This window comes from Colletotrichum abscissum (genome assembly GCF_030869225.1).
Source record: "Colletotrichum abscissum strain IMI 504890 chromosome Unknown Scaffold_14.1, whole genome shotgun sequence".
Taxonomy (NCBI): Eukaryota; Fungi; Ascomycota; class Sordariomycetes; order Glomerellales; family Glomerellaceae; genus Colletotrichum; species Colletotrichum abscissum.
Window position 1 is genome coordinate 788,746 of NW_026850032.1, and position 27,900 is coordinate 816,645.

The 27,900-nt window shown below is 53.3% G+C and overlaps 8 protein-coding genes across 8 annotated transcripts; 4 read left to right on the forward strand and 4 right to left on the reverse strand.

Moving 5' to 3' along the window:
* Positions 1–914: 914 nt before the first annotated feature.
* Positions 915–2,459, forward strand: CABS01_06827 (uncharacterized protein; the record flags this gene model as incomplete). The annotated part of the gene is made up of 1 exon (XM_060540192.1): positions 915–2,459. The coding sequence occupies one exon, from the start codon at positions 915–917 to the stop codon at positions 2,457–2,459; it is 1,545 nt and encodes a 514-aa protein (XP_060403876.1).
* Positions 2,460–3,326: 867 nt separating this feature from the next.
* On the reverse strand, positions 3,327–5,400 carry CABS01_06828 (uncharacterized protein; the record flags this gene model as incomplete). The annotated part of the gene is made up of 3 exons (XM_060540193.1): positions 3,327–4,961; positions 5,013–5,123; positions 5,173–5,400. The coding sequence occupies 3 exons, from the start codon at positions 5,398–5,400 to the stop codon at positions 3,327–3,329; spliced, it is 1,974 nt and encodes a 657-aa protein (XP_060403877.1).
* An 880-nt stretch (positions 5,401–6,280) lies between these two features.
* Positions 6,281–9,258, forward strand: CABS01_06829 (arid/bright DNA binding domain-containing protein; the record flags this gene model as incomplete). The annotated part of the gene is made up of 3 exons (XM_060540194.1): positions 6,281–7,244; positions 7,300–9,146; positions 9,205–9,258. The coding sequence occupies 3 exons, from the start codon at positions 6,281–6,283 to the stop codon at positions 9,256–9,258; spliced, it is 2,865 nt and encodes a 954-aa protein (XP_060403878.1).
* Positions 9,259–12,111: 2,853 nt separating this feature from the next.
* Positions 12,112–12,312, reverse strand: CABS01_06830 (uncharacterized protein; the record flags this gene model as incomplete). The annotated part of the gene is made up of 1 exon (XM_060540195.1): positions 12,112–12,312. The coding sequence occupies one exon, from the start codon at positions 12,310–12,312 to the stop codon at positions 12,112–12,114; it is 201 nt and encodes a 66-aa protein (XP_060403879.1).
* A 5,268-nt stretch (positions 12,313–17,580) lies between these two features.
* Positions 17,581–18,507, forward strand: CABS01_06831 (uncharacterized protein; the record flags this gene model as incomplete). Its single annotated transcript, XM_060540196.1, has 1 exon — positions 17,581–18,507. One exon carries the CDS (start codon positions 17,581–17,583, stop codon positions 18,505–18,507), a length of 927 nt encoding a protein of 308 aa, XP_060403880.1.
* A 1,090-nt stretch (positions 18,508–19,597) lies between these two features.
* CABS01_06832 (uncharacterized protein) lies at positions 19,598–21,091 on the reverse strand (the record flags this gene model as incomplete). The annotated part of the gene is made up of 1 exon (XM_060540197.1): positions 19,598–21,091. One exon carries the CDS (start codon positions 21,089–21,091, stop codon positions 19,598–19,600), a length of 1,494 nt encoding a protein of 497 aa, XP_060403881.1.
* A 1,610-nt stretch (positions 21,092–22,701) lies between these two features.
* CABS01_06833 (FMN-dependent dehydrogenase) lies at positions 22,702–25,641 on the forward strand (the record flags this gene model as incomplete). The annotated part of the gene is made up of 4 exons (XM_060540198.1): positions 22,702–22,919; positions 23,099–23,478; positions 23,669–25,381; positions 25,478–25,641. 4 exons carry the CDS (start codon positions 22,702–22,704, stop codon positions 25,639–25,641), a joined length of 2,475 nt encoding a protein of 824 aa, XP_060403882.1.
* A 356-nt stretch (positions 25,642–25,997) lies between these two features.
* Positions 25,998–27,425, reverse strand: CABS01_06834 (uncharacterized protein; the record flags this gene model as incomplete). The annotated part of the gene is made up of 3 exons (XM_060540199.1): positions 25,998–26,883; positions 26,945–27,113; positions 27,179–27,425. 3 exons carry the CDS (start codon positions 27,423–27,425, stop codon positions 25,998–26,000), a joined length of 1,302 nt encoding a protein of 433 aa, XP_060403883.1.
* Between the last annotated feature and the right edge of the window lie 475 nt (positions 27,426–27,900).

The window sequence follows — 27,900 nt, forward strand, 5'->3', positions numbered from 1 at the left end:
ATTGGGGAGAAGAATATTGAGGTTCTGCATCCCTGATTTTTCATGGTGTTCTCTTGGCTATGGTGACTTTATTATCGCGATTTCATGTGGTTTGATATGAGGTCCAATTCCAGACCTCTCGGCTCTTCCTCGTCCATCGGAATCAATCCAGTAGCCATGGTATGATGAGAGACAAGACCGGGGGTTTCTCTGTCGAGTTGACCTGGTCGACACACAGCTGTAAGCACCTTGACTTTCCCATACCATAATTCCCAGGCTTTCAACACATACCCGCAATCCTCAACCAAGCTCAGAGAAACCTTGCTGTCCATGAAACTTATCTCCGTAAGGGGATCCGTTAACCTAACCCGGGATGGCTGGTATCCTCCCAGGTTCACGAATGAGTGGAATATCCCGTTGTCCTTGCCATAGACGCCATTTTCGTCCAGAGTGAGAGGGTATTTTGCTTTTCTTTCGCACTGCCCTTACTGGACGGGAAGCCTCTTCTAAAGTGAACCGTGGGAAGTGCGAGGTTTGATGGACCAACGACCTCTATGGCTCAAAACTCACGACAACTCGCTCACTTTGGCCGTCCCGGGGACCCATCTCCGATGGCTTCAACAGTCAGAAACGTGACAGAACGAAGTCATTTTAGAACCCTGATTGCCCGGTCTTCGCATCATCCCGCGGTAAAAATCCTATAAGAAAGAGCCTCTTTCCCATCATTACTGGCATCCTTTCTATGATACATCCTACTCTTCATTCCAATCACGCCCTCATTGAGTACTACCCAGTACAGCATACACATCCTCATCTTGAGGAATTGCTATACCCATCTGCTATATCACACTCACCCCCAGCCACTTACACAAGGCACTGCCTTACAGCAGCCAGACTCTTAACCTCGACCTCAGATCAGAGTATCAAGAGATACAATGGAGTCCATTGGCAACATCGTCAACAAGTCCGGTCTGGAGACTGCCACCACCACAGCCGCCATCACTTCACCAAGCGCGCCAGCTTCAACCGTGGACCTTCAGCAGCGCATCGCCAAACGTCGCCGCGACTGGACCCTCACTCTCACAGACGGCCCCGTCTCCTCTCCCGGTCCCAAGGCAAAGTACCGTAGATCCCGTAGCTGGAGCACCAGAATCGGCGTCGACGCCCCGCTCAACGCAGAGCGGCAGATTCCAGTCTTGTACGCGATTGCCATGACAAAGAGCAAGAGTAACACCCCATCCTCCCCCTCCTACTCCTCCTCATCTTCATCTTCATCTTCATCTTCATCTGCTATCGAGGGTATCGTCAATGACGAATACCCTCCGGACGCCGAGGAGTACCGCATCTGCCCCGACACAGACTCACCTCGCTACAAGCACGAGTCTGATGTCGGCCTCTGGAGCGGGCCCCGTTCCTCGCCCGGCCCGAAGGTGAGGTACGCCCGGTCTCGCTCCTGGAGTTCCAGGCAGTCAGATAGCGGGTACTCCTCGGTGGAGGAGTGTGTCGAGAGCGAGGGCGACTCTGATGACGGCTACACGCATTATACGTTCCTTTCTGGCGCGGACTATTTCGATAGCGAGTCCGGTAGTGACTCCAAAGGTGATTATGATATCGCCATGATTGACGTGCCTCTCATTGGCGTTTCTGGGGATGGCGATATAATCATGGTTGACATCTCTCCCATGGATTTCCCTGGGGACGGCGATATCGTCATGGTCGACGCTTCTCCCATTGCCGCTTCTGGGGACGATGACGATGAGGACATCTTGATGGCCGACTATAGCGGAGACGACGACGTCTCAATGGCTGATTGTGTCGAAGACGATGATGTCGAGATGTCTGACCACAGCGAGGACGTTGATGTCGAGATGGCCGAGTACGACGACGAGAATGTGGACGTCGTAGTGGCCGGCTATAGCGGAGGCATCGACTGCGACATCGAGATGTCCGACTATGTCGAAAACAGCGATGTTTACATGATCGACTATGTTGAAGACACCAGAACCAACGTCTTCGGCTATAGAGAAGTTGTTGAAACCGACAGCTCCTCCGAGAGTGGCGACTCCGTCGATGACAGGTTCGTTGTATACAACAGCGAATACGAGGACGACTCCGAGGACTTCGACCTCGCTATGGGATACTACAGCGACGGCGACTCTTCCTCAGACGAGGGATACTACCCGGATCCCGACATCGCCATAGCAGACGACAGCGATGCCACCACCGTCACCATATGGTCGTTGGACGGCACCACGCTCATTCGGGACTCTCCAAACGGCTCGGGCAGGTACTCGCCTCCCGCGCTTTCTGATCGGCCCGAACCTGACCTGATCTCGGAGTATACACTCACCCGCTGGGTCAACGGAGTGTCCGAAAGGATAATGTATGTCGACTTCGACTACTCGGGCACCGAGTATGATGAAGAGTTGCCCGTCGTGGAGCTTAGATTGCCCGAGAATGAGAAGGATCACTATGAGTGAACGATGCCGCATTGTCGTTGCGCTCCTCCCAGAGATTCTTGCCCGCCTGAAACGGTCTTGAATGGGAGTAGTGGTGATCCGGCTCATGTTCGCAGAATCCAATGTTCGATAAGTAAGCATAGGATTAAGGGACGTTGTCGAGGCTGCCGTCGGAGTTGAACATCACCATGGAGTCGATGGTGTTCACCATACTGCGACGTAAAAGGTTCACTTTCTGGATCGCTTACTGCCAAGCCGTTGAGATGGATGTGATGTAGACTGACGCAAGATGATGGTGGCTGCATGGGAGAGATCGAGGCAGCGAGAATTTCATGGGCGGGCGTCATGGGCTGGTGTCATGAGCCGGTGTCGAACTCTAACTTCCACCGCCCTTCATCACTACCTGGCAGGAACACATATTACACAACACCAATAGCCTTAGGCCACAGCTACTGCGAGAGTCTAGAGGACGGTGTAGAACTATAGGACATGAAGAACAGGGGGTATTGCGATGTACTGAGAACTGCCGAGTTGAATACCGCCACTCTCGTCGACGGGCAGTACTAGAGAAGGCGAAGGACGAAGGATATGCATTGGGTTCGTCGCGAGCCTGAAAGATATTTCATCATCAGAGAGATGGCTCCACGGTGGTACGCAAATCTTCGTCAAGAGATGAACCAATGATTCCATTATAGCATAGGACACACAATTCTCTCTTTCTCATTAACTGACTCGCACCATGATGTGATATAACTACCTGGCTCCAATTCGTAGTATCTTCCATACGCACACCATATGCCATTATTGCGACCCGCTCAGAATCCTTCCTGTCAAGTTAAATCATATGCCCCCGAGGGGTGATCTTGACTCATTAGACATCACATTCGCTCAGTATCTCGGACCCATGATAGCTTTCAGGAGCTTCTCATACGGTATGTCACCCACTTCAGGACCGTAGCGGTCAATCGCGACCTGGCAGAGATCGATAGCACCTTGCTCCAAATCTTCCAAAATTCTGTTTTCGTCTATGCGATGATTTGGCTTGGAAGTGTCGAGAAAACGATGAAAAGATGTTTGGTGTAAGTTTCTGATGTCCCACATCAATTTGAATCTTGCGATGAAAAGTTCTTCCGTCTTTTCCGAGGAGCCAGAGGGAATATGCTCAGTCTGTGTGCCATGGTCCATATTCGTCAATACCGGCCGTGGCGAATCGAGGCTGGCGTCGAATCCATCTGTATACTGTACTGGTACCATGGCACGGATTGGTGGAGCCTGGTCGACTCCTTCCACCGACATCGTCGGAGGCGCATCCACACTAGACGACCCTCTGCCAATTGTACCTTGGGCGTGTCTCACAACATCAGTCTCTGCAGATTGCGCTTTGTTCACCGATGCAGAATCAACCGCATCTTTTACCTGTTTGATACCATCATTCTCAATAGCTTCTGACGATGGCTGTTGTTCATGCCTGGTAGCCAGGCCTGGAGCCCGTGACAGTGCTCTGCGTTGGAAATGAGCAGACGAAATGGCTGGCAGCGGGATCGGTGATGTGGAAATCAACGTCGTCTGGGAAGAACACTTTTGCTTCTTGTAAGATGGATTGTCGATCATACCAGCTTCTTTTCTCTTGACGAAGTTGATCCTGGTCGTCTGAGCTCCGTTGCCTCGCTCCGCCGATCCTTGGACTTTAGCGGGTTCGATTTCCGATGTATGAGGTCTGAGGATTTTTCCCTGTTTAATCACACCCTGGGAGTCTTGATTGGGCTCTGGAGTCCCTGGGTGCGTGGTACTCATTTGCGTAATACCCATTTCAGGGACCTCTTTCTCTGCCCTACTTCCGACTGAGAATGGAAGCTGACGGCGGGGAGGAAGCATGTCTTGAATCTGGGTGCTAGAACTAGGTCTTATTGTTCGTTCGTCATACTTGGCGAAAGTGACTTCATCGGTTGATGGGCTGAGATTCCAATGACGGAAGTCTTGCGAAGCTGGCGGTGGGCGTACTGATGGCCGTCGTTGGGAAATCGTTGAAGGTGTAGAGACCGCGAACCTGTACTCTGTATTCGACGGAGCTGTTTGCGATGCGTATTCATTTGGCATCTCTGTGAATGCAGTGCGAGATCGGCTGAAGGTGTAAGGTTTTTCAAATCCATTTGAAGACTGGTGAACAGACCCTGCGCGTTGACTGACGGACGTTAAAGGCCGGTACATCTGCACAGCTACACTGCTGGCTCGAGGTATCGAGTGGCTTCCTTCCGAAGGAAATTGTGTCCCTGGAGGCGACCCCAGCCGACCTCGGTATTCTTGTCGTATCGCACTTGCATTATGCCTCGAGGAGTAGGGCTGGGTCGCAGCAAAAGTTTGAAAGTCGCCTGCAACCGAGGATGACCGAATTTGCTGTAGTGGAGTGGGCTGGCGACGAGATGATTGCATCGGTCTGGCCTGAAAGCCGAGACTTTGAAAAAGGCCTAGTACTTGGTCTTTATCACTCTGGCTTTTGAATCTTAGACGGATCTGTTGATCGACCTACAAATGGTCAGCAGACATCCCCGATACGAGCATAGAATATGAACGTACGCTACGAAGGCTCTCTCTAATGACCAAGATATTGGCCCCGGGGCAGTAGCCCAGCATGTAGTCGGCGTCTCTTGGAATAGCTCCATCTCGACTTCCAAGACCGAGCTTGAGCTACATTGTGTCAATAAGCGCGTGCGGTCCAGACTACGAGGCGACTTACAGCCTGCGCCCCCTGTCTCGGCACAATGAGAACATGGTTTGGTTCTCTGTTGGCATTGCCTCGGGATCCCATAGCATCTGCGAGAAGTATCTCCTGTTTCAAGTTTAGGACGGCATTTTCGACGCTGGAGGTGCATAACCAGTCTTTCTCACGGTGGCGTCTCTCGGAGATTGTCGCATGGATCAGTGTGAACGTCCAGTTCTGGGGTTTCTGTACTTTGGGTGGCATGTTCGGCGATACACAGAGCCGTGCTTCTGATGGTGATATGTGTTAAAAGTAGAACCTTCAAGTATACCTATAGCTCGAGAAAACGAGGTCGACCAAGTCATCGATACCACCAAACTGTGTAGTTAGTAACATGAGGCAGGGGTGTATAGCATTTCATTGGTGATAGGGTTCTTGGATGGATTGAGCAGAGCAAAGCAATGATCAACGAATACTCCCTATGAGGGTTGAGTAGTGGGCTGGAGACAGTCACAGGCCAAATGAGGTTGAATGGTGGTTGCCCTGAAGAACAAATAGGAAGGAACCCTGACTCTGGAGAGTAGGCAAGTGACAATCGGGGCAGGGGTCTAGCTTCTCTCCAGTCTTCACCCATGCCTCGAGCTGCAGATGGAAGGTGCAGCTCATGTGGACCCGATCCTAATCGGGATTTAAGTGGTACCCTTAGCGCAGGGACCACCAGATTGAACTCGCAGTCACGTGAAGATAAGCGCAGAGGTTACTAGGGATTTCTCAACGTCGCGTAAAGGCAAAACACGGTTGGTTGGTTGTCCCGGCGCATCACTACCGATCGCAGAGGGCCCTGAACTTGCGCAAGAGCACACTTCATCCCCACCCTCTTCCATTGGGAGTCGACAACGCGTTTTACAACACACAGATTCAGGCAGTTCTTGTCACAACACCTCGCGCAACCTTTTCCAACAACTTTGGTCCTGTAGAAGAACTCGAAGCTCTTCTGCGAGCCTCACACCGGGCTACGATCTCGAACCAGTGAACCCGACTTTGCTAGCAGGCTGCCCGTCAGTTTGCCTCACTCCGAACGTACACTTCCATCTGCGCTTCCACTAACAGGGAAACAGCAGCCTGCTCGATCGACCGACCCATCATGGCGCCCAAAGAAGCTGAGGTCGAGCTTCATGCTATCAGCCGAACCCCCGAGTATGAGGACTTCATGGCCAAGCTGAAGGCCTACCACCAGGAGCGGGGCACTGCTCTAGAGGCCGAGCCCAAGGTCGGACCAGTATATCTCGACCTCTACAAGACTTTCACCCACATCTGCGCGAACGGTGGCTATGATAAGGTGTCTGATGAGAAGCTGGCCTGGCGCCGGATGGCCGAGCAGCTCGGCATCCACTCGTCCAACGTTGCCTCAACTGCCTTCTCGTTGAAGGAGAAGTACTACAAAAACCTTGCTGCATACGAGATTAAATTCTTCCACGGCAAGGAACCTCCTCCAAAGGACATTTTGGAGGATGTCTCTGCTAAGGGTGGTGGTCTTTTGTCTCGAACCAGAGAGAACTTCCGTGGAGCGAAGCGCGACAGTGGCACGGCTGCTGACTCTGCCGCGGCTTCTGGCGATGATGGCACCCCTACACGAGAGCGCCCGACTCCAGATGCGGCACCAACATCCAGCGTGAGAGCTTCTCGTGGCCTACGCGAGGCACCGCCCCAGAGAGTCATCTTTCAACCCGATACAGGCCCTGCTAGGCCGACTCGCCACGTCTCTGGCCAACAGCCGAGCCACCTCAACACTCCTACCCCAGGCGGCCATTCAGGCAGTCATCATGGAACACCGCAACAGGTTCAGCACACTCCCGTGCCTCTTCCTCACCAACCCAGAGCTCCACCGCGTGGACCGAGCGGCAGCTATAATCCGCCCAACCCAGACAACACGTCGGCATCAGTTGAATCTTACCTTCCCCGCTCGCTTCAGCCACCGAACCAGCAGCACGTTCTCCCCATGCGCCCTGTCGATACACCAAGCAATAATCCGGCCGAATTTGCTCGCCGCCGACATGTAGCTCGCTCCCTCCTGGAGCCTCCTCGCCGCAGTGGACCCTATCCTGGAGGTAAAGACATCCTCACTCTCCGTCAAAGTGTATCAAGCCGTTAACTTGTGTTCAGTTGGATTCGAAGGACCAAATATCTACATTCGCTGTCTGATGGCTTTGCGCTCTGCCATCTTTGAAGAGCAGCAGTTCGCGCTCTACCATTTGGTCAAGATCAGTTATGAACGCCACGACAAGTTCAAATTCGAAGGCTTCCCCGGCCTCAGCGAAGGTCTCGTCGAAAAGGTTCTGGAGATTGGCAGCATTTTCTATGATGTCAAGTGGAAGATCTCCTGGGTTTCGCAAAACGCCGCTGACAATTTCGACACCCTCGATGGCAATGAAGGAACCGAGGACATTCTGGAACGTATCGACAGTTTGGAGTCAAAGGAAGTCAACGAACTCATTGTACCTGAGCACCTATCTGATCAGATGGTCCTCGTCAATGAGGCTGCTTTGACTCTCAGGAACATGTCACAGCTCCGTGAGAATGCTGCACACTTGGCTGAGTTTTTGCCGATCAAAGACCTGATTTGCATTGTCTTGAGTCTTCCCAAGCACGAGTGGTTGGTTGAGTTGAAGCACCAAATGCTGGACATTGCAGAGGCTTTGACACCCTACTTGGAGATTGACTCTCGCGATCCCCTCTACAAGGTCCTCATGAAGCAACTGAAGGGCTCCGACGATCGGGGTATCATTCTCACGGCTCTTCGAGCGCTTGGTCGTATCTCGATGAATCTTGAAGCCACCAACAGGCTGGACAAGGTTCCTACGGCTATCTTGACCAAGATTAGCGAGCTGATGCTTCTGAATGACGACGAGCTCAAGGATGCTTGCCTCGACTTCCTGTACCAGTACACTGCGGTTGTCGGCAACGTGGACAATTTGGTCAAGTCTCTTAACTGCGAGCACCTGATCCATCATCTTGTTCGTCTGCTTTCGCACAATGCTAGACGATACCAGGTGGAAGAGGTTCTGAAGCCCGCGCCGAAACCGGCCACCAGCAACGACCCGGCCGCCATGCCTGAAGACCTGTTACAGGATCTATTGAAGCTAGAAGAGCCGGAGAGATGCAACCAGTGGGTCAAGTGCTTCTTCGAGGAAGTCAACGACTCTTTTGTCACCCAAATCGCAGCTTGGCAGGCGTACCAGAATGCCTTCAAGGCCGCTCTGCAGGCCATTGACCAGCCTCTCATCACTCCGGCGGACTTCATCAGAAACAGCTGTGCGGCGTATAAGAGCTCCAAGGCTGAAGTGTGGGCTGGCACTGGAAATCCCGGCCAGGTTCAGCAGAAGTTCATTATCCGCGGAATCCAGTGTCGACTTCGACCTGTGGGCCTAGACGGCCGGGCCTTTGTCCGTTGTCTATGGGACTCGGCTTCTGGTCGACCCAACGAAAAGTGCGGTCACTTTTTCGGAACCAAGGAGACCATGTGGAAGCATGTCGTTACTACCCATCTCAAGTGGGTTCGGAATGACAAGGGTGGTTTCGACAACAAGGAGGAAGAGGTGAGATGCCAGTGGGCTGACTGCACCAAGTACAAGAAGCCTACGAAGATGAAGCTCGCCCTCATGGGCCACCACCTTCAAACCCACTGCTGCCAGAGCTTCCACGGCATCGCCATCAACGAGAAGAAGGCGCAAGCAGGACCCCAGCCTAGTGACAGTCTTGTGGTTCACTTTGAAGAGACTGCCACGGCTCCCGACGAGCAAAACCCCGCAGCTCCTCCTCAAGCAGCCGGCATCCCTCTCAGCGCGGTGCTGATTCTTCGCAATATTGCCCGCAATGTGGTCAAGACAAGTGCTCAGGAGGATCTGCTCAAGCAGCATGAGCTTGGAGGTGAGGCTGGTGGCTGGAACGAGCGCCTGTTCCGCAACGTTCTTCCCCGTCTCTACGAGATTATGACCGAGAATAAGGTTCTAGTAAGTTTTCTCAGCTGCTACTTATCCCCATTATGGCTACTGACGCGGAATCTCACAGCGGTCTCACGTTTTCTCCCTCATCGAATTCGCCGAGTCGGAAAGAGATTTGTAGGCGCATTCCAACAGCCTGCCTACTTACGATGCGCCATGCGTGGTGTTACGTTGCAGAGACCTGACTGGGCAGAAGCTCTGGGTCCAGTCTGGCGACAAGGGGCTAATTTGGCCTTGATACACGACCGTGGACACCATGAGACTGTAAAACGTCGAGGAGAACTGCGGCAGATGGCATCGTGTCCCGGACTAGAGAGCAAGCACAAAATGTGGGAAAACGTGTGATAAAAACTGTACTTTTTTTGGGATGGCAAATACCCAGGCGTTGAGGAGGAACGGCCATGAGAATTAGCAAGCAAGATAACGACTTTGTTTTCTTCCCCCCAAGCTGTAGAATAGAATCAATTGCGATCAAGGAAACGCCTCTGGAAATCACTATGAGGATTGTGTGTCATCGTTCTTCTTCCACAAGGCCTTTTTGCTGTGATCAGCCCCAATATGCACGGTCTCTCATTCGGAGTTGAATCCGGATGACGGGAGTGTGGATTCGCTTGGTTTCCCAGGTCGGTCCCCTCCGTTTTTTTTTAGCTCCACGATGCTTGCTTGCCTGCTTGCCTGCTAACCAACCCCCTAGGATTTTTCGGAAGTATCGTGAGTGTGGAGCCCCCCCCCCGGTGCTCAACTGGGGGCTACATCTCTGGCGCTCATGCTGGTATTCGAACTCGGGTACTCGCTAAGCCTGTCGTCGAGTAGGCTGGTTGGCGTATAAATTGATTGCTGATCATGAACCACCCCACCACCTAGCCAGTTTGAACTGACCCCCGACCTAGAGGGCACCTGGTGGCTGGTGACTGGAATGGGAGTGACGGGGCCTATATGAGCTTGTAAGTGGGCAGGTGTGCACGGGAAGGTACGGAGGAGGGTGAACACCCTTCTACTCCTTCCTCGTCTGACTCGAGGTACTTGAGGCAGGTAGGCTTTCATGATGCCACTGGGGAAGGCGCCATGGAGGCGGAGCACATAGAGGTATACTGGTCGAGGTCAAAATACTAGGTGAAGGTAATCGACACACTGTTTCTGCCCATTTATTACCTGAGTGACCACGCGGAGAATTCGATCCGGACAGTTGCGCACGCAGCACGCATCTGCAGATGTTTTGTTATACAATACTGCTGATTTCTGAACAGCGCCGACTTAAGAACAATCATATCTTAGATTCTTGACTCCCGGATTAGCTATCTAAATCAAAGCTACACGGTATGTACCAAGCTGAATGGAGCATCGAGGACATCTTCACCCGCACTACTGATGGCACCGACTGGCACACCGCTCTTCGCCAACTGATGATGCCAGCGCGCTGTTGATCAGATACCAAAGACCCACACTGAAACATTAGACCCCCATGGACGTCTTGACATCCGATTTAACCGTGTGTTGCCGTCTCGAGCTATATTATAGAGACGGCTATCTGAACAGAGGAAATATCACAATGCTTTCTCTTTCTTACTCGAGGTAAAGGCGAGTATTGGGTCTAAGCTAGTGATTGAGAAATGCTCGGGCAAGGAAGGGTTCATGTTATTAGGGAAAGCTCTGATCTTTAACATCATTTATCGTTTCTTCTTCACCACGCCTCAGCATAGCTCTCGAAGCATTCAATCCCGAATACTCTAATGACGAAACAGAATCGTCTGATGCCTTTATAATATCGATGAATTTTCTATATTGACGTATACGTATGTCACAACGCCACAAACGACGTTGAGCTCGCCAGGAGTCTGAACGAGAAGGACTATGAAGTCCTGTTCGACAAGTGGTCGTATATCCTACTCGAGGTGGCTAACAATTTCGTCCATAGCTTTATAAGGGATATTCCCCTAACCTCTTTATATGAGGAGGTTAGCGACCTGGGCGTCTTAATGAAGGAGAATCTCTTAAATATCAGTAACTAGATCAATTCTGAGTAGGAGGAGTGCGGTGTTTTCTAATTTACTGTTAATAACCTTCTCTAGGAGCTCAGAGATGTTTACAAGAACTCTAATATTAATATAAATATTAACGTTTTTAAGGGACTCGAGTCCTAGCCCGATGCCCCCCCTATTATCGAAGTTCCGGGCTTGCTAACTCTTAGGGTTGTTATTACTACTCGACGTAATACCGAGTCCTAGAGCTCTAATATCTATAGAGAATCCGATACTAAGCGTATTATATAGTCAATAATAAATGCCCCCGGTGAGTATAACTAGGACGTCGAGATAACGGACCCTGACCTGCTATCCCCCTCCCCCGCCCAGAGCCAGGAGGGCAACGAAGACGTCGAGGATCTGCAGCTGGGACATTCCTCCCAAGTCCCCGGGATCGACGAGCTCACACGGGTTTTGACATGACCGGACAAGGTCAAGACTTGCCTCAAAAACATGCCACCGCCATTATTCGTAACAATTGATCTACTACCAGAACTACGCATAGATGAAGGATCAGAAGAAGCGATAGGCACACAGAAACCACGACAGTCATTTCGAGTCACTAGAAAATTCAAACATCGTGGAGATCATACATTTTCGGCTTGTGATTATGAAGTTATCAAGTGGCGTTTTTCAGGGGGTGAATCCCGCGCCCTCGCTTCTCCACATGTTGTCTCCGTCTACATCGTTTGATCCCGTTCATCCCCTGCGAAATACATATTCTGACCTCTACACCTCTTCACCTTTGATAACCCATAGCTGACGCCGGACACAATAACTCCAGATAACCCGAAACAAGGACCAGACTTGAAGCAGCTTGCTCTTCCTCTAAGTACTCCAAACATCCTCTACAAAATAATCATCACGTCGTTAGGGAACCAGCCAAACGACAACATCCTACCCGTCTCGGCCCACGTTATCGACCTACGACAGCAGCCCCTTACCCCTTCAGCTCACTGATACCGCGGTCTCCGGCACGGGTACTGGTCAGGGAACCAAGTCAAGCACTCCTCACAGGCGTCGTCGAGGCCAATGGTCTGCCATACCTGCCGTTTGGCGCAGGGTTTCTGGATGAGGCTCGCGGGTTGACAGAAGCGGGCGAACGTGAAGGAGAGGTGCTTGCACGTGAAGGCGTGAGCGTAGTATTGGCACATTATGAGGCTTGTAGTTGGGTGTAAGTCGTGGGTGGATGAGTATTGTTGTACTTCAGGGGACGTGTTTGGTTCTGTCTCTCTTTAGTGTGGTTGAGACTTGGCGTCCGGAGGAGTAGCTCTGCTAGTTGATGGATTCTCTTCGACTTGTACGACTTTGCGGTTGTCAGGGTATCTCGGTAACCGGTGATAGTTGCGGCTGAGAGTGTCAAGAGTAGGCTTGGAAGCGAAGGTTGAGGCTGGCTCGTTGGTATCTTGACGGGCGTGTAAGAAATGAATGTGATTATATCGAATGAATACAAGATCCAAGGGATGGAAAGCACGTCTGGGAAATCCAGACTGAGATGGCATCTATTTGTAGCTCCTCGCCCCTTATCTTACAAACAGCAACGTCAGACCAGTTTGCCTACGTCGGGCACCAAACCGCAAGCTACGGCGTGACCTCGATCCTACCAGACAACACCGTTTGAGAAGCTGTAGGAAGCCTCCTTTCCCCCTACCCTACACGGAACTTCGAGCCGGAGGCGAGGTACGCCGAAATCACCCCCAAAAAAGGAGGGAACAAAACCCAAGCCGAAGCGTACCGAGATCTATGAAATCTCACAAAGTAGGGCACGCGGGTCGCGGGTCGCGGGTCGTCCGGAAGCTGCAACATCCCGCTCCGGGAAGCAAACGGTGGTTACCGCGGCCAGGAACCAGGAACCAAAAGACGCAGAGTCTCAAACGGAATCTTCAGCTCTGATTCGAGAAGGAAGGAGGACACCAGGGGAGGGGGGGGGACGCTTGCTATTCAGCTTCACATGTTGTCCGAAGTGACAGCTAGCAAGAGGGTGTGTCGCACTGTTCGATGAATGCATCCACGTTCCAAAACGTGTGCCCGACAACACGTCATGATGTCTCTCGCGCTGGTATTGAGGCAAGTCGACACGACCAAGGGGCTCCAGAATGGCTGGCTTATCTTCAACCTCACCCGGCATCCAGGCTGTGATCGTGACATATAGGGCTGCAGGCTCGTGATCTCAAAATCGCAGCGTGACGCAGTTCAGAAGCAAGTCCGACCCCCGAGTGAGATGACGAGGTCGTACAGTATGGTGGCGGAGCGCGCGACGTTGAGGCTGGCAGGAAGTACGACGGCCGCTCACGCCTGTGTTGACAACACACTATACAGAGAGGATGCGTTTGTGCTGCGACCTCAATCACTACGTTGAGGACATGTACATAAGTTGGCAGGCCTTGTCACAAGGCCCGCTTGCACCTAGAGACTTTGACTGCACCCACTTACACATAGCAGCGCTCGCCACCCCGGATGAGCTCGCATCATAGCTTGACTCTTGACAAGGCGTAGTGGAGGTGGACCCATCCAGAGACAAGAAATCGTAACTCCAAGATGACATAAGTGACATAGCCGCAAGGAACCGAAGGCCTATTCTTCACCGCCAGTTTTGATACTGCCTGTTGCTGCTGCTGCTCACTTCTGCCGTCGTCAGGCTGGGCTTCAGTATGCACGCGGTATGTTGGGTTTCTTGTATTCTTGAAGATCGAACGCCGTTCAGTGAAGAATAGGTACCCAAGGTGGATTGTGAAGGAGGGGCGGCCGCATTGATTTTGGCCAAGCGTGAGGTTGGTAATAGGCCATAGGCTTGTCAGATTCAGGTTCATTCTTCTAGTCACTATATCAATCTCCGAGCTTCATCAGCACACGCGTGTTGGCGTGGCGTAACAGTGCGAGATTTTCGCTGGAGCGCTGAGATAGAATTGCCTTACGCAGAGTTGTCAGGCGCAGCGAGGCCATTGACTTATGCGCTGGCACCATTGAGGCCTCTGGGAGGCCACACATAAGGTCGGCGAATCGCCACTGAGAGTATTAGTAGGGGGATTCTTCACACTTTGGACTTTTGGTACAGCGAAAAAAGAGGTGGCTGGGATGCCGAGAGTTGAGTTGAGCGCAAAGGGGACGTTTTCCCTGCTTCGAGAAAGCGCACCGCGTCCCGTTGGTCAGATCAGAAGGCGATCAAGAGACGTTGGACGCTAATCCATAGAAGGACTAGAACGACCCAGAGAGTAGCTTGAGGAGCCACTGCCAAACGCTGGTGGGTCCAGCGAGTAAGCGGTACGTATCCTTTTTAGTGGAAACACCGTGGAGCACAACTTCACGAGTTACTCCACGACGGACGACTTGTGCCATTTAACCCAGTCTTGCTCGTACAAGACGGCCTTGTGCAACCTGGATCGGTGAATACACCACGATGTCCGAGCAGCATTTGTTTCGGGACGTGGGCTGGGTAATCTGAAACCCCCAGACTGACAAGGGTAAACAGTCGCACGGGCTATTCATGGCTGTTCGAGGGCGACGGGAAGGATACGGGACTCGATAGTCGACATCCGGCCACGTTGTGCGCCTTTGGGCCCCTTGCTTTGCCTTTGCCTGCGTATCCGTATGGTGCATCAAAGATTCTGGGCACAGCCAGAAGCAGGCCTGCGTGGGGAGCATACAGGTGATATCGATTCGTCGGCAGCGGGCCACCAGAGCGCAATGCGCATTTGCGCGTGTCTGTGTGGACGCATGGCGAAGTCTCGGAGCGACACGAAAGACAGGTTCCGACAAGGGAGGAAAAGCAAGCAAACCAGCAATCTAGGCTGATTTGTGCGCATCAAGCGAGATGGCATCTCCCGTGTCTCAGACCGGCGTGATACGTTGATATGACGGGAAAAACGTGAGAAGATGGTCCAGAAGTGAGGATCGTGTCGACCCCAAGTTGGCCATCGTCGCAAGGACCGGGAGAGGCTCCGGTCTGACTCGAGGGCCGCATAAGACATTGTCTTCGTAAACTCGTAGGGATAGAGGGGTTCAGTCCGGCCAAGCAAGCTGCTGGTTAATGAAGGATACTCGAGAGTCGAAAGTCGAGACCCCGCGGACCCTTGGGATAATTAGTTGGTTAGTCGGCTTGTGTCGGAACGTGGTCCCGCGCGTCAGAAGGAAAGCGCGGCGCTATCGCGTCGTCGGCGTCAATTCAGATCAGAAAGCATCCTAGACCTAGGGGTCAGATGAACGGCGCTTGGTCCTGTAGCGCGATCATGTAGAAAGCTTGGATAGCGAGTGACTGGCGGGGAAGAAGCACGTCGCAATGCCTAGAGGAAGAACGGATACTCCGTACTCGTAGGATAAATCAACGATTGAGGTCATATCAGCTAGGCCGCCGTTTGTTCGGAGAGCGAACTGGAAGAGGAAGAATGCCGATGAGTGAAAGAGAGGGCCGGTGGAGGCGAGGCAAGCAGCGCAAAAGAACGACCAGGAAGGATTCCCGTCTTCGCTCCTACCTTGGTGGTGTGTCTGGCTCGTTCGGCTTGCCATGCTGGGGGCATGGGGCAAGTGGGCACCTCAAGTTCGCAATTGAATTGCCAGCGCCAGTTCCCATTTCACAGTTCAAAAGTCAAGCGGGTCGCAGGGATCCCATCTTAGCGCGGGCATCTTTTTACCCCCCCGTGTCCCCGTCCAAGTTCGTGGGAGACTGTGCCTGAGCTTGGCTTACGGACGGGATACCTTGACTTGCACACTTGCAAGCCTTGTTCCCACGCTGTTTCCTGCCTCCGTCCAGCTCCAGCTGTCCAGCCCAAGCTCCAGCTCCAATTCCAGCTCCAGTCCATCACCCTTTTCCCTTTCTCTTTCTTTCTCATCACTTGGTTGGAGAACCTTACCTATCGTACGAATACTCAGCTTCTTCAGCCCCAGCCTACTAAGCGATTGAAAGCTGATGTCACTCGCGCCCAATCCAACACCCATCTTCGCGCTCGATTCTACCAGGGCTACCAGGGCTACCACATCAATCGCTCTCAAGCCTTAACTCACACGGTGCGCGTGTCTTCCGAGGGGTGGACAACTCATCTTGCAGCATCTTGCCCCCGTCATCCAACCTACAATACCCGACTTCATTCGCTGCCTCTCGCCTCTGTACGACGTCGCCCGCGGCCGTCATTGCTGCTCCTACTTCTCATCTCAACCTCATAACCACCCGACCCCGGGTGTCCAAAGACTCCATACTCAGGCACCCTATCGCGCAACCTCCATCGCCTGTGCGGTACCTGTTGGGCGACTTCGTCATCCATCTGTATCAGTACCCCGGGAATTGCCTCCATTCCCAATCGGCCTCGGTTCTCCCAGTTCTACACTACCTTACGGCCAGACCGCGCAGCAGCTCTCGCAAAGGCCCACACTCGTTCATGCACAATACCACCGCATGCCCCAGTCCTCTGCGCCTTTGTCTGCAAGCTCTCCTTTAGGGCACATATAACCTGCAGCTACCTACATTACCTTACATTACATTACATCGCCCGAACCCGTCTCAAAACTTACCTGCATCGCTGCTGTTCTTCGACTCATCCTCAACCATTGTCGAGATGCCTTCATAGCCCGACATCCGACACACTACCTCGTCACACCCTAATTCCACGACTACGACTGCTGCCAGCCGTCTCATCTCGTCTGGTTCCATTTGGCCTGCTCGCACCTTGACTTGACAGACGTTTGGCACCTAGTCCCGCCCCCGCAGCCACGCCGACGCTCACTTCCACGCCCGCTCTTCACCGCCTCCTACGCCGGCATTATCCTTCGACACTCGTTTATTCTCTCAGGGATCGTCCTCGTAGCCCATCGGGGAGCTCTATCTACGCCTGTCCTCAAAAGGTTTCTCGACGACAATCCACCCAAGCATTGAGCGTTGTCGTCATGCTATTTGCGAAAAGATCACTCAATCACTCATCTTCTCACTTGAGCCTCATCCCGCTCACACTTGAATAATTGATTTTTGCGCCTAGCAAGTTGCCAATTGGCCGAACGATCGAACTCCCTCACTGAGTACTTACTAGTAATGTATTATACCTGTGAGTATTCCTTTCTTCCAGATTACACTCAATGCGATCGGTGCCTGTAGTCGCTGACAACCGGCATAACTCAGTTTCATTATCAGGCCAAAGATAAAAAACATAATCGGCTTGTTCTGCTCCCCGAATATCTTCTCATCCTCGAGCTTTCCGCAGCTCTCACAATTGGCTCATTCACTATTGCCCGCGGCTCACTCTCAGCCATTGCTTACGCCCTTCTACTGAGCGGCTCTGAATCAGTACAGAGAACGGCACTTAATTATCATTGGCGAACTTCCGGTGAATCCCAGCCGAATTCCTCATTCCGGGCTTGCTCCTTCTTCATCAGGACTACAGAAGCCGTAATACCCATCCCTGCCATCTCACGCGCCGCAGACGTGCGGACAAATCCTCATGGCTTCCTCCGAAGTTGACCAGAAGTTCCTCGGAAAATGGGCGAAAACCGTCGAAACCGATAACCCACTCTTGTCATCGATGCTTTACAAGATCCTTGGACTCTCACTAAGCCTTGCAGAGCAACTTGTCACAGCGAAGAAACAGCGCAGACCCGATGCTGCCCGCGCGCCCCAGTCTCTCGACCTCATTTTTCACATCATCTGGCTTTCAAGAGAGGGCCTAGTGATGCTGCAGCAATATGTGATTCCTATGGTGGGAAACCATACAGAACTCCGGGTATTGGCGTACAAGCTACGAGCATCGTTCTACCACATTTTCGTCCTGTTTCACAACAAACCTGCAGTGTCCACTATGGGCATCGCAACTCCAGACACAATGGCCGGATTGACCCCACCAAGGACGGACAAGGGCAAAGGAATCGCAAGGGAGGATTGGAACTCATCGCAGGGCTCAATACAGCCCACACATGCCCTCGAGGGCGGTCCAGTGAACCCTCCGCCGGGTTTCGCTCCTCGAAGCGGCTCCGACCAACCCGCCGCCTTCCTCGAGCCGCCGAGAGATTACCTCCCCGAAGCGCACAAGTACTTCAAGGAGGCGATTGCTCTGGCTGACCAACACCTCTGGGGGTCGCATTCATTACGACTCTCCGTCAAGACCGAATACGCCGCGTTCCTTTACGAGTGTGTGCACGACGCTGACGGGAGCCGAAAACTGGCCAAGGATGCCATATCCGAGGTCTATGAAGCGACCGAGGGCATGGACGATGACATGTTTTCCGATGCTTGTGAGCTGGTTACTGTCCTGGGCAAGATGATGAAGCGGGGGCTCGGGTCAAGCAATAACACTTTGACTAGAGGAACAAGTCCTAGTCCAGCTGCACCTCCAGGAACGACAATGGCCCCCGGCATGGAGAACCCTATCTAATAGACGGTATGTCTCAATGGTGGCTATTCTATGACTTGGCTAGGAGGTACTCGATATCACTCAACCCCCGGTCACAATATTCTCTAGAGAGGCGCAGCTTGGTGGTGGTGGCCATAGACTCCTGCTCCGACCGACGGCGAAAGCTGCACTCGGGTCAGGCATGATGACCTCTCATGCAATGCGTCTACGGTTCCCCTTCCACAGGCTTCTCCGATGTACAAGATTCAGCTCGAAAATACTACTGCTACAGCGGAGTCGAGCAGGCTAAGGGGGGCATTCTCGAAAACTTTGAGCGCACACAGCATCTCAAACGGCGCATTGGGTGGCACATCATATTACAGCAGACTCCCTTGGATAGTTTCCAAGGGCTGCTTACCTGTACTTATATCTTGGATACGGCGAGAATGGGAGGCGAATTGATACGGTGGGAGTTTTCGACATGCACCATGTATAAGATGGCTGCTTTTTGTTGTAATGGTTGATTCCCATTGATACCCCCCCATCCTCTGCGGTGGCTGGTGGTGGTAGTAGTCTGCACCTTTTTCTATAGAAGCTCCAAAATTTAGGGATTTCTCTGCAAACCGGAATGCTGTGAGATCAAATCCACACCATTCACTACCAGTGAATTGAGATGCAAAAGCAGTTCATCGTGAGTATCAGTATGGAAATAGGGTTCTCTCTCTCTCTCATATTCACCCTTCTCTCCCCAAACCCTACGAAGTAGCAGAAAGAAAGAAATAGAGCAAAGGATGGCTGGCTGGATATGGAAAAAGGATCCATAGTCCTCATATTGAGGAACTACCTTGTTACCCAGAGACGACCCAAAACACAAAAATGCAAATTACCACTCCATCTATCCGTTATCCCGAATCCCCAACCCCAATTTTTGATATCCGATAACCCACTTCCATCCGTCTAAACCAGCTGTCCCAAATCAAAGTTGCGATCAAAGTCTCGTAGACGCAAAAAGGTGAGGATGTAACCTTCATCGTCATCATCATTCGTCAGTCGTTACCCTCCTCAAGCCAGGTATCTCATGAGGATCGCATTTCGCAAACAAGCGTAAGAAAGGAGAAAAAAACGGGGTGTATCAATCCTCGTCATCATCGACGAGAGCATCCTCAGGAGTGTCCCGACCCTCGTAGGGGTCCAACAAATCCTCGCTACCGGCCACCGAGGAGGCCCAACTCCGCACGCCGGCGGCCTTGCCTCGGTCCTCCTCAGCCTCGCATCTCGACTTGATCATGTGAAGCGGCACCATCCGGCCCGTGGCATTGTAAAAGTTGGCCTGCATCTCGAGCCACTTTGTCGCCTCCCTCTTGGACACCACGGCCGCGAGAGTCGCGTCGTCTCGGCGTTGCTGTCTGTCTGCCGGGCTGGGCGTACGTCTATTGGCGGGAGGGGGAAGTGGTCTCTTTCTCTTGTGGGATGCTGCCGGCGCGGGAGGGTAGAGCGCCGGGTGGATGTGGCGGCGGATGTAGCGCTCCTGGCCGGCGAGTTCGCGTTTGTATTGAGCTTGAGGATCGGCGTCGTTGTCGTCTGCGCTGGTAGCGGATGACGTTGACTCGGAGGCCGAGGAGGTGTCGCGGAGGAGGTTGAAGCGGTCTCGGTAGGATGAGCTCGGGGTCTCATCGTTGGTGTCGGAGGTAGCAGGCTTTGACGAGTCCTCTGACGGGGCGGGCTCGGCGGGTTTGCCTCTCTGTTTGGGCTCCTTGGGCTTGGACTCGGGTTTCTTGCCCCCAGTGTTCTTCACCTCCTTGGAAGGTTTTTGCAGCTCTTTCGCTTCTTCATCAGACTTGGGGGTCTTCTTGTTCTTCTGCTTCTGCTTTTCGGCTTTGCGCTCCGCCTTTCTCTCTGCCTTGGATTTGTAATTGTCATATTCTGACTTCTCTGCTTCATCTTGGCTCCCGTCGGTTTTGGCATCGGCCTCGGTACCGGCCTGGGATTCGGTCTGAGTGGTCTCTCCTCCAGACACTGTCTGAGCCTCGCCTGTGGATTCGGCCGAATTGGCAACGTTGATCTTCAATACGTGCCAGCGCTTCTTGACCTCGTTCTTGCCTCTGTTGATTGCGTTCCCAATGGAAGCCCAGGTCTCACCACCCTCCTTCATGCCGATGATGAGGGCATCCTCTGAGGCTGTCCACTCGCCCGTGGTTGATGATTGGGCACCAGTAGAGGCGTCTTCGCTCTTTGAGGATGCATTGTCGGTTGTACTCTTGTCCTCTGAGGCTGTCTCGCCAGAGGCTGACGACTCAGCCACTTCTGAGTTGGCTGCATCGGATGTGACTACAGAGGAAGTCTCTGCTTCTGTGGCCGACTGGCTTTCTGTGTCTGCGGTCTTGCCCTTCTCGTTTGGCTTATTCTTCAGGCCGACCTCACTATCAGCGGCGTCTATGCTGGCCTCTGAACTCACAATGCTGGTCGACTCCCCAGATGTGGTTTTGTTATCAGGCTCGGTGAGTTCCTCGACGTCAAGATCTCCGAACAGGTCGACGAGGGTCATGGCGTCATCATCTGTAACTGCTGTGACGGAGGATGTGCCATCGTCAACGACTGTGGCAGCCAGATGATTAGCTTTGGTCATTGCGAAAGCATAGGTATGTTGGCCCGTGGAGTGTTGAGGAGATGAATCTGGAATATTGTTTTTAGCAAATGATTTGGAAAGGGAAGGTTCGCTGGAATTGTAGCTCACTGTTTGAAGTTTGATCTGCCTGTGAGTACTCTGAAAACCACAAGGCTTTGAGAAATGAAGTCGCTGCTTCCGTTCCGAAATATTGCAATTGTCCGATTCGTAGTGTTCAATCTGCTGAGAGTGACAATGGTGGTTCTTTTTTCGCGCTTGAGATATCTGAGTGTGAGGTCGATCGGGTGTTGTTGATGGACTTGATCGTGATGTTGATGAGTAGGTTGTCGGTGAGTTCAGGCTTTGTAAATGCTGTTGAAAACGGCAGTGTAGTTGCAGGATTCTATTGATAGAATGCTCAATGAGATTGCCGGCTGAAGAAGTATAAGCTGTGATTGTCACGAGGTGGTGCCTTGTGAGAAATCTGGTGTGTAGCTGAAAGAAAGAACAGAGGGTGAGGTGTGTGGTCGAGTTTGTCGATTGATAAGGTAAGGTAAGGTAGGTGAAGTTGGCAAAGGAGGCTGGAGCGAAAGGTCACAGGTGGTAGAAATCAACCAGGAAGCTACGATTTCACCAAAGCAGGCAGGAGCAGCGTTCCGTCATCCTTTCCCAAACAGACAGTTATGCCCTGTCGAGGATTAAGTGGGCAATTGAATCAATTCTGTTAGGTAGGTTGGAAAAAAGAAAGAGAAGAGAAATATTCTGCTTGTGGCTGTGGTGAGCACGAACCCGAAAATGAAAACTTGAAGCTGGCTTTGACGGCCAAGATGGGGCAGAAGGACCTCCTTGAAAGCTATTAATATGGCTTCATCAGACTGGCAAAGTGTCAAACTTCAGCTTAAGCGGTTGAATGGGTCCGACCAATCAACGAGCATGAATCATACACAGTAGCTTGGGGAAGTGTGCGTATGCAGCATCGGCCATGGTGGGACGAAGGGACGAAACGTCGCGGTTCGGGGACCCTTCTCCAAGTTCCCCCTCCCTGGATCGCAAAGTATCCTCCGGTCTAGAACAGGCGAGACTGGGCGGCAGGCGATCTGCCGAAGCATGGAAGCGTGGGGCCAACGGATTGACAGGTTATGGGTCCTGTCGATCTATATGCTGAAAATAGGCGTTAATTGTGCGACGTGGTGAGTGTGACATTGAGTGGGAAGTTTGGTAGAGCCATGGTCTGTTGCGTGGGGGAGTAGGATGTGTGGGAAATATCAAGTTGATGTTAACAACAAGGTCCGGGGATTGGTCCACGGCAACGAGGACGAGGTGAGCCTCTGACCTCTGATGCAGGTCCGGGACGGGCGATATGTGAGCGATGGCCAATCATGCCCCGGGCTTACTCATCGTCCTGAATGGAACCCGCCGTCGGTGGTTGCATTCTTGATTTCGGTCTCTGAAAGGGCGACTAGCGGCTTTCTCTCTCACTGGCCAAGAAGTTCTCGCAAGGCCTGAAACAGCAACCCATCTCTTCCCTCACCAGCGATCTCCGTTCAAACTCACTCATCCCAACACCCTCCCGTTGAACACACCCACCATATCCCACCTCATACTATCACATAATCATCGCACACACCAAAATGGCAGCGTCGTCTTCACTGCCCGATCTGCCACCCAATTACCTCAAGGCCCTCGAGCTGATCGACGAGGCCCACAAGCAAGATCCCAGGCCATCGTCCGTTGAGTCGGTTCCTTTTGAGCTTCACTATGCCCAGAAGATGACGCGCTGGCTCGCCGTCAGGTCTCCGACGGCCCCTCCGGTCCTACAACTGGCCTGCCGAGCCCAACATTTCAGGAGGTAACATTGCGCAATCAAGCATTCCTTTCTTATTATACTTTTTTACCTTTTTTTAAACAAGCAATTATAAGCATCACAATCTGCATGTTAAGCATATCACGTTGATGAATAAGACCCCTTTCCAGTCATAGTTACCTAACAAGCCTCATTATCTGACTCACCTGATTTGCGAACCGTAGATGGGAAATCCCCCGCAACACATACCCAATGACCCGTCCGGGCTACCTCACCTGGCGCGCGAAGCTCAAGTCCCAAGCCGCCGCTCAGGTGGCTGAGCTCCTCGCCTCATCGCCCGACATCCAGCCCGCCATCCCCCAGGAGGACGTCGACCGCGTGGCGGCACTTATCCGCAAGGAGAACCTCAGCAAGGACGAGGAGACGCAGGTGCTTGAAGACGTGGCATGCCTCGTCTTCCTCGACGATCACTTCGACGACTTTGAGAGCAAAGAGGAGGTTGACGAGGATAAGATTATTGGCATCCTGCGCAAGACGTGGGCCAAGATGAGCGAGGAGGGGCACGCGCTGGCGTTGAAGATGAATCACAGCGAAAGGGCATTGAGTCTTATCGGCAAGGCTTTGGCGGGGTGATGTTGATCTAGCTTCATTTGAGGGAGAGGCTTTGGAGAGGTAACTCCACATGAAAAAATAAATAAAAATAATTCTCCCACCACGGGACCACCACAACCAACAACCCAATGCGACATCGGTGATTTACAGTGATGACGAGCTCTAAATCCGTGCATCTTTAGCGAGCGAGAGAATCTCCCCGCGGGCCCTGAGGGTGCAATCCACCCCCGCCTGCATGGGGGGCGGCCATCATCCAAGGGCAATTGCCAGAGTCGCATCAAAAGGGAAACCCGGGGAGGACGGCACGCTGCAGCCCCACCATCCCGAGGGACCCTCTCGGCGCAATACCGCCCGAAATCGACTACCCCCTTCGGTCCCGGGACATGTCAGACTACGCCTTGGCGCCCGGCCCGCGACGACATACAAAGACGGTGATGCAAGTCTTCACCTCTCAACATCATCCCTCTCTCTGACGCCATTCTTCTACCCATCTCACCCATACTCCTATGATAAGAACATGCCCCCTCTTACACTGACGCCGGCCGAGGTATCAAGACACAACCGCCTCGACGACCTCTGGCTCGCAATCGACGGCGTCGTCTACGACTTGACAGACTTTGTTCGCGAACACCCGGGCGGCATCGCCGTGATTCTCAAGTGCGCAGGCAAAGACGCCACAGAAGTCTACTCTGAAGTCCACGGGCCCAACCTGGTCAAGTCGACCATTCCCACCTCGCACCACAAGGGCGTCCTACCCCCGGGAGCCATCATGGCGAAACCTCAACCTCACAAGTGGCCGCAGCAGCAGCAGCAGCATCGAGATCCATCCCAAAAACAAGACAGCCAAACACCACCAACACCACCAACCATGCCCTCAAAGCCTCCCCTCACAACCCTCATCAGCGCCCACGACTTCGAATCCGCAGCCTCCACCTCCTTCTCCCCCAAAGCCTGGGCCTTCGTCTCCTCCGCCGCAACAGACCTCTTCACAAAAACCCGCAACGCGACCCTCTACTCCCAAATCACCCTCCGCCCCCGCGTCCTCGTCGACGTCGCCGCCGTCTCCACCGCCACAACCATGCTCTCCCACCCGATGCGCGCCCCCATCTTCTGCCCGCCCACCGCAATGGCCCGCCTCGTCCACCCCGAAGGCGAAAAGGAACTCGGCCGCGCCTGCAAATCCGCCGGCGTCCCGCAGTGCGTCTCCGTCTCCGCCTCGTTCCCGCTCGAGGACATCCTCGCCGCCCAGCGCGAGCACGAACCCGCGACTCCCTACGATGTCCCCGTCTTCTTCCAGCTCTACGTCGACAAGAACCGCGCCAACTCGGAACGCCTGCTGCGCTCCGCCCAAGCACAGGGCGTGAAAGCCCTCTTCCTCACAATCGACGCCCCGATCCCCGGAAAACGCGAGGCTGACGAGCGCGTGGCCTCCGACGAGTCCCTGGGCTCCCCCATCTCCGGCGCCCGCGCCGTCAACGACGCCAAGGGTGGCGCCCTCGGCCGCATCATGGGCAGCTACATCGACGCCTCGGTGAGCTGGTCCGACATTGCCTGGCTGCGCCGCACCGTCCCGGGTCTCCCCATCGTCCTCAAGGGCGTGCAGACGTGGATGGACGCCGAGCGGGCCGTCGAGGCCGGTGTCGAGGCCATTGTCCTCTCCAACCACGGCGGGCGGAGCCTCGATACCTCCCCTGCGACCATCATGGTGCTGCTGGAGCTGCAGAAGAATTGCCCGCACGTGTTTGACAGGGTCGAGGTGTACGTGGACGGCGGCATCTCGCGTGGGACGGATATCTTCAAGGCCTTGTGTCTTGGTGCCAAGGCCGTGGGTGTTGGGAGGGGTTTGTTATATGGGCTTAATTATGGTGCTGAGGGCGTGGAGCGATACATCGAGAGTAAGTCCTTTTTTTTTCGAATACCATTTTGTCGCAGCTTTCTGGGCGAATGCATACGCTGTGAGATGTATAACCGCAATACTGACTTATTCGTAGTCCTGCGAGACGAACTGGAAACGACGATGAAAATGTGCGGTGTCACAAACCTAAACCAAGTCCACCCAGGTTTCCTCAATACCTTGGCCGTGGACCACCTCATCCCGGGACGACATGATAACCCAAATACACCCTGGCGCCGTGATCTACACAGCAAGCTGTAATCAGTTTAACGATTATGAAACCCAACGCACAAGCAGTTGACATGTCTCACGACATCCCTTGGCAATCTCATGGTTTATATATATCTCAATTGCATTAGAGAGGGTTTCTTACGCCCATTGAGGCCATGTAAAAGACTTTGGGTATTACATATACACATAACGATAGTTGCCCCTCCCTCCAAAGAATCCTGTTCAACACCACTGCTGACTACACGTTCACAACAGCATTTGAGAGCGTGAGCTTCGTATCCATTCCAGCACCCCGCATTCATACTTGAAAATTAAATCCATCATTAAACCAAAACATCGACTGCGCTTTTCCACATTTGCCCGCCTCAGTCCACACTGACAGCCATTCAAGCCAACTCACGCAGCTCATTGTCGCCCCTGTGAGCAGGCAACTCAGACGCGAAGCCCGGCTGCTGGTGCTGGTGCTGCTGTGGTGCAGGTGGCTGTCCTTGAGCGGGAGCGTTGTAGTAGCCCCCTTGCTGTTGCGGGGGCTGCTGCTGGGGAGGATACGTTCCCTGCGTCGGGCTGACGCTGTTCTGAGACGGCACGTACTGCGGCACACCGGACTGGTAAGTGGGCGAGGGGCTCATGGGTGGCGGGCTGGCGGGCGGGCTGACGCCGTTGTTGCTCTGGTCGTAGGATCCCGTGGTGACGTCGTAGTGCTGCTTCATCATGCTCTGTCTGTTATTGTTGTTGTCCACAGGTGTGAAGCCCTGCGGGTAGTGTCCCTGCTGTTGCTGGGGAGGGTATCCTTGGGGCGACGGCTGCTGCGCCGGGGGACCAGGCTGCTGGTACATCTGCGGCTGTCCCTGGTTGGGCGGCGGGGGTCCGACATAAGACTGGTGGGCGGCCTGGTTATTGTTGACGTTGTTGGTGTCCTTCTTCTTCTTGCGGAGGAGGAAGATGATGCCGAAGACGATGAGTGCGATAGCCGCTACGCCTCCGACGACGCCGCCCACGATAGCACCAACGGGAGTGGACGAGCCGCCGCCGCCGCCACCACCACCGCTAGACGTGCTAGTAGTCGCTGCAGACGTAGCAGTGGTTGATGCGATGTTGCGGAGGGAGGTTGTTGACGGTGCTGTCGTCGACTCTTGGGTGACGGAAGAATCTGTAGGGTTTGCGTAGACAACAATCACTTCCTCGGTGGCAGCGCATGCATAAAGGGTATAACGGTTGAACAGCGAGCCCGAGTAGATGTAAGTGGCACACTCGGGTCTTTCCGAGGCAGTGCTAGAAGCATTCGTATGAGACATGGTTCACGTAGGAAAAGAAGAGCGACAGTATAACGTACCAGAGCTGCATACGAGTATCACCACTGCTGGCGCGACTAGCCGACCTTGATGGGAGACAGCTCGTAGCAATTGTGGTGCAGTCTGTGACTGAGGAAGAGCTACAGCAACCAACAACAGAATAGAAGCTGTTGATGACACAGGATCCAGTACCGCAGTAGATGGAGTTGGCTAGAGAGAGGTCAGCATCCTTTACAAACCACCATTCTCTGTTCATCATAAGATTGTATACTTACTAGCTTCTCCAGAGATGTAACCACAGGTGTCGTCGCCTCTTACACGCTTGGCCAGCTTCAGGTCGACATTGCCGGGCTCAGGCGCCGCAGTGGGCTTCGGACTGAAGCCGAGCTCCTCCATGTTCATCGCAGCAATGGTCTGCCTGGGTGGAGACCAGCTTGGGGTATCGTCCTGCCATCTCAGCGCCTTGGACTCCACGCCCAGGTACAAGCAAGCAAGAGCTCCGAGTTGAATGAATCTCCCCATGTTGAAGCTGTAACGATCTGTTTCCTGTGTCTTTACAGAATAATACGATGTGGAGGAAAAGTGCGAGAAAAAGGGGGGAGAAGGGAGGGATAAGAAGAGAGACGAGGGCTCCAGAGAAGGATGCGGGAGAAAAGGGAGACAGATACAGCCAGCCGGGCAATCCCAGCTCGGGCTGAGATGAAAAGTTACCAAATAGAACGCGCCCTGCGGGTGAGCCAATAGACCATGGCGTCCAACAACGCCAATGAGGCTCAAAGGAGGGATACACCAAGGGTCCAGCTCCAAGTCTCCTGCACTTGACCGTTCGTATCTTGGCCCGGGGTATAGAGGCTGGTTGGGATTGGACCATGTGGAAACTCCGCCTCGTGAGGTGCGGGTATGGACCGATGCGCGTTGGTAGCGTTATTCGACCAGCCTGGCAAGGCAGACAGCCAGATGATCATTCCAAAGCCGTTTTTCTTTTCTGAAACCTAGT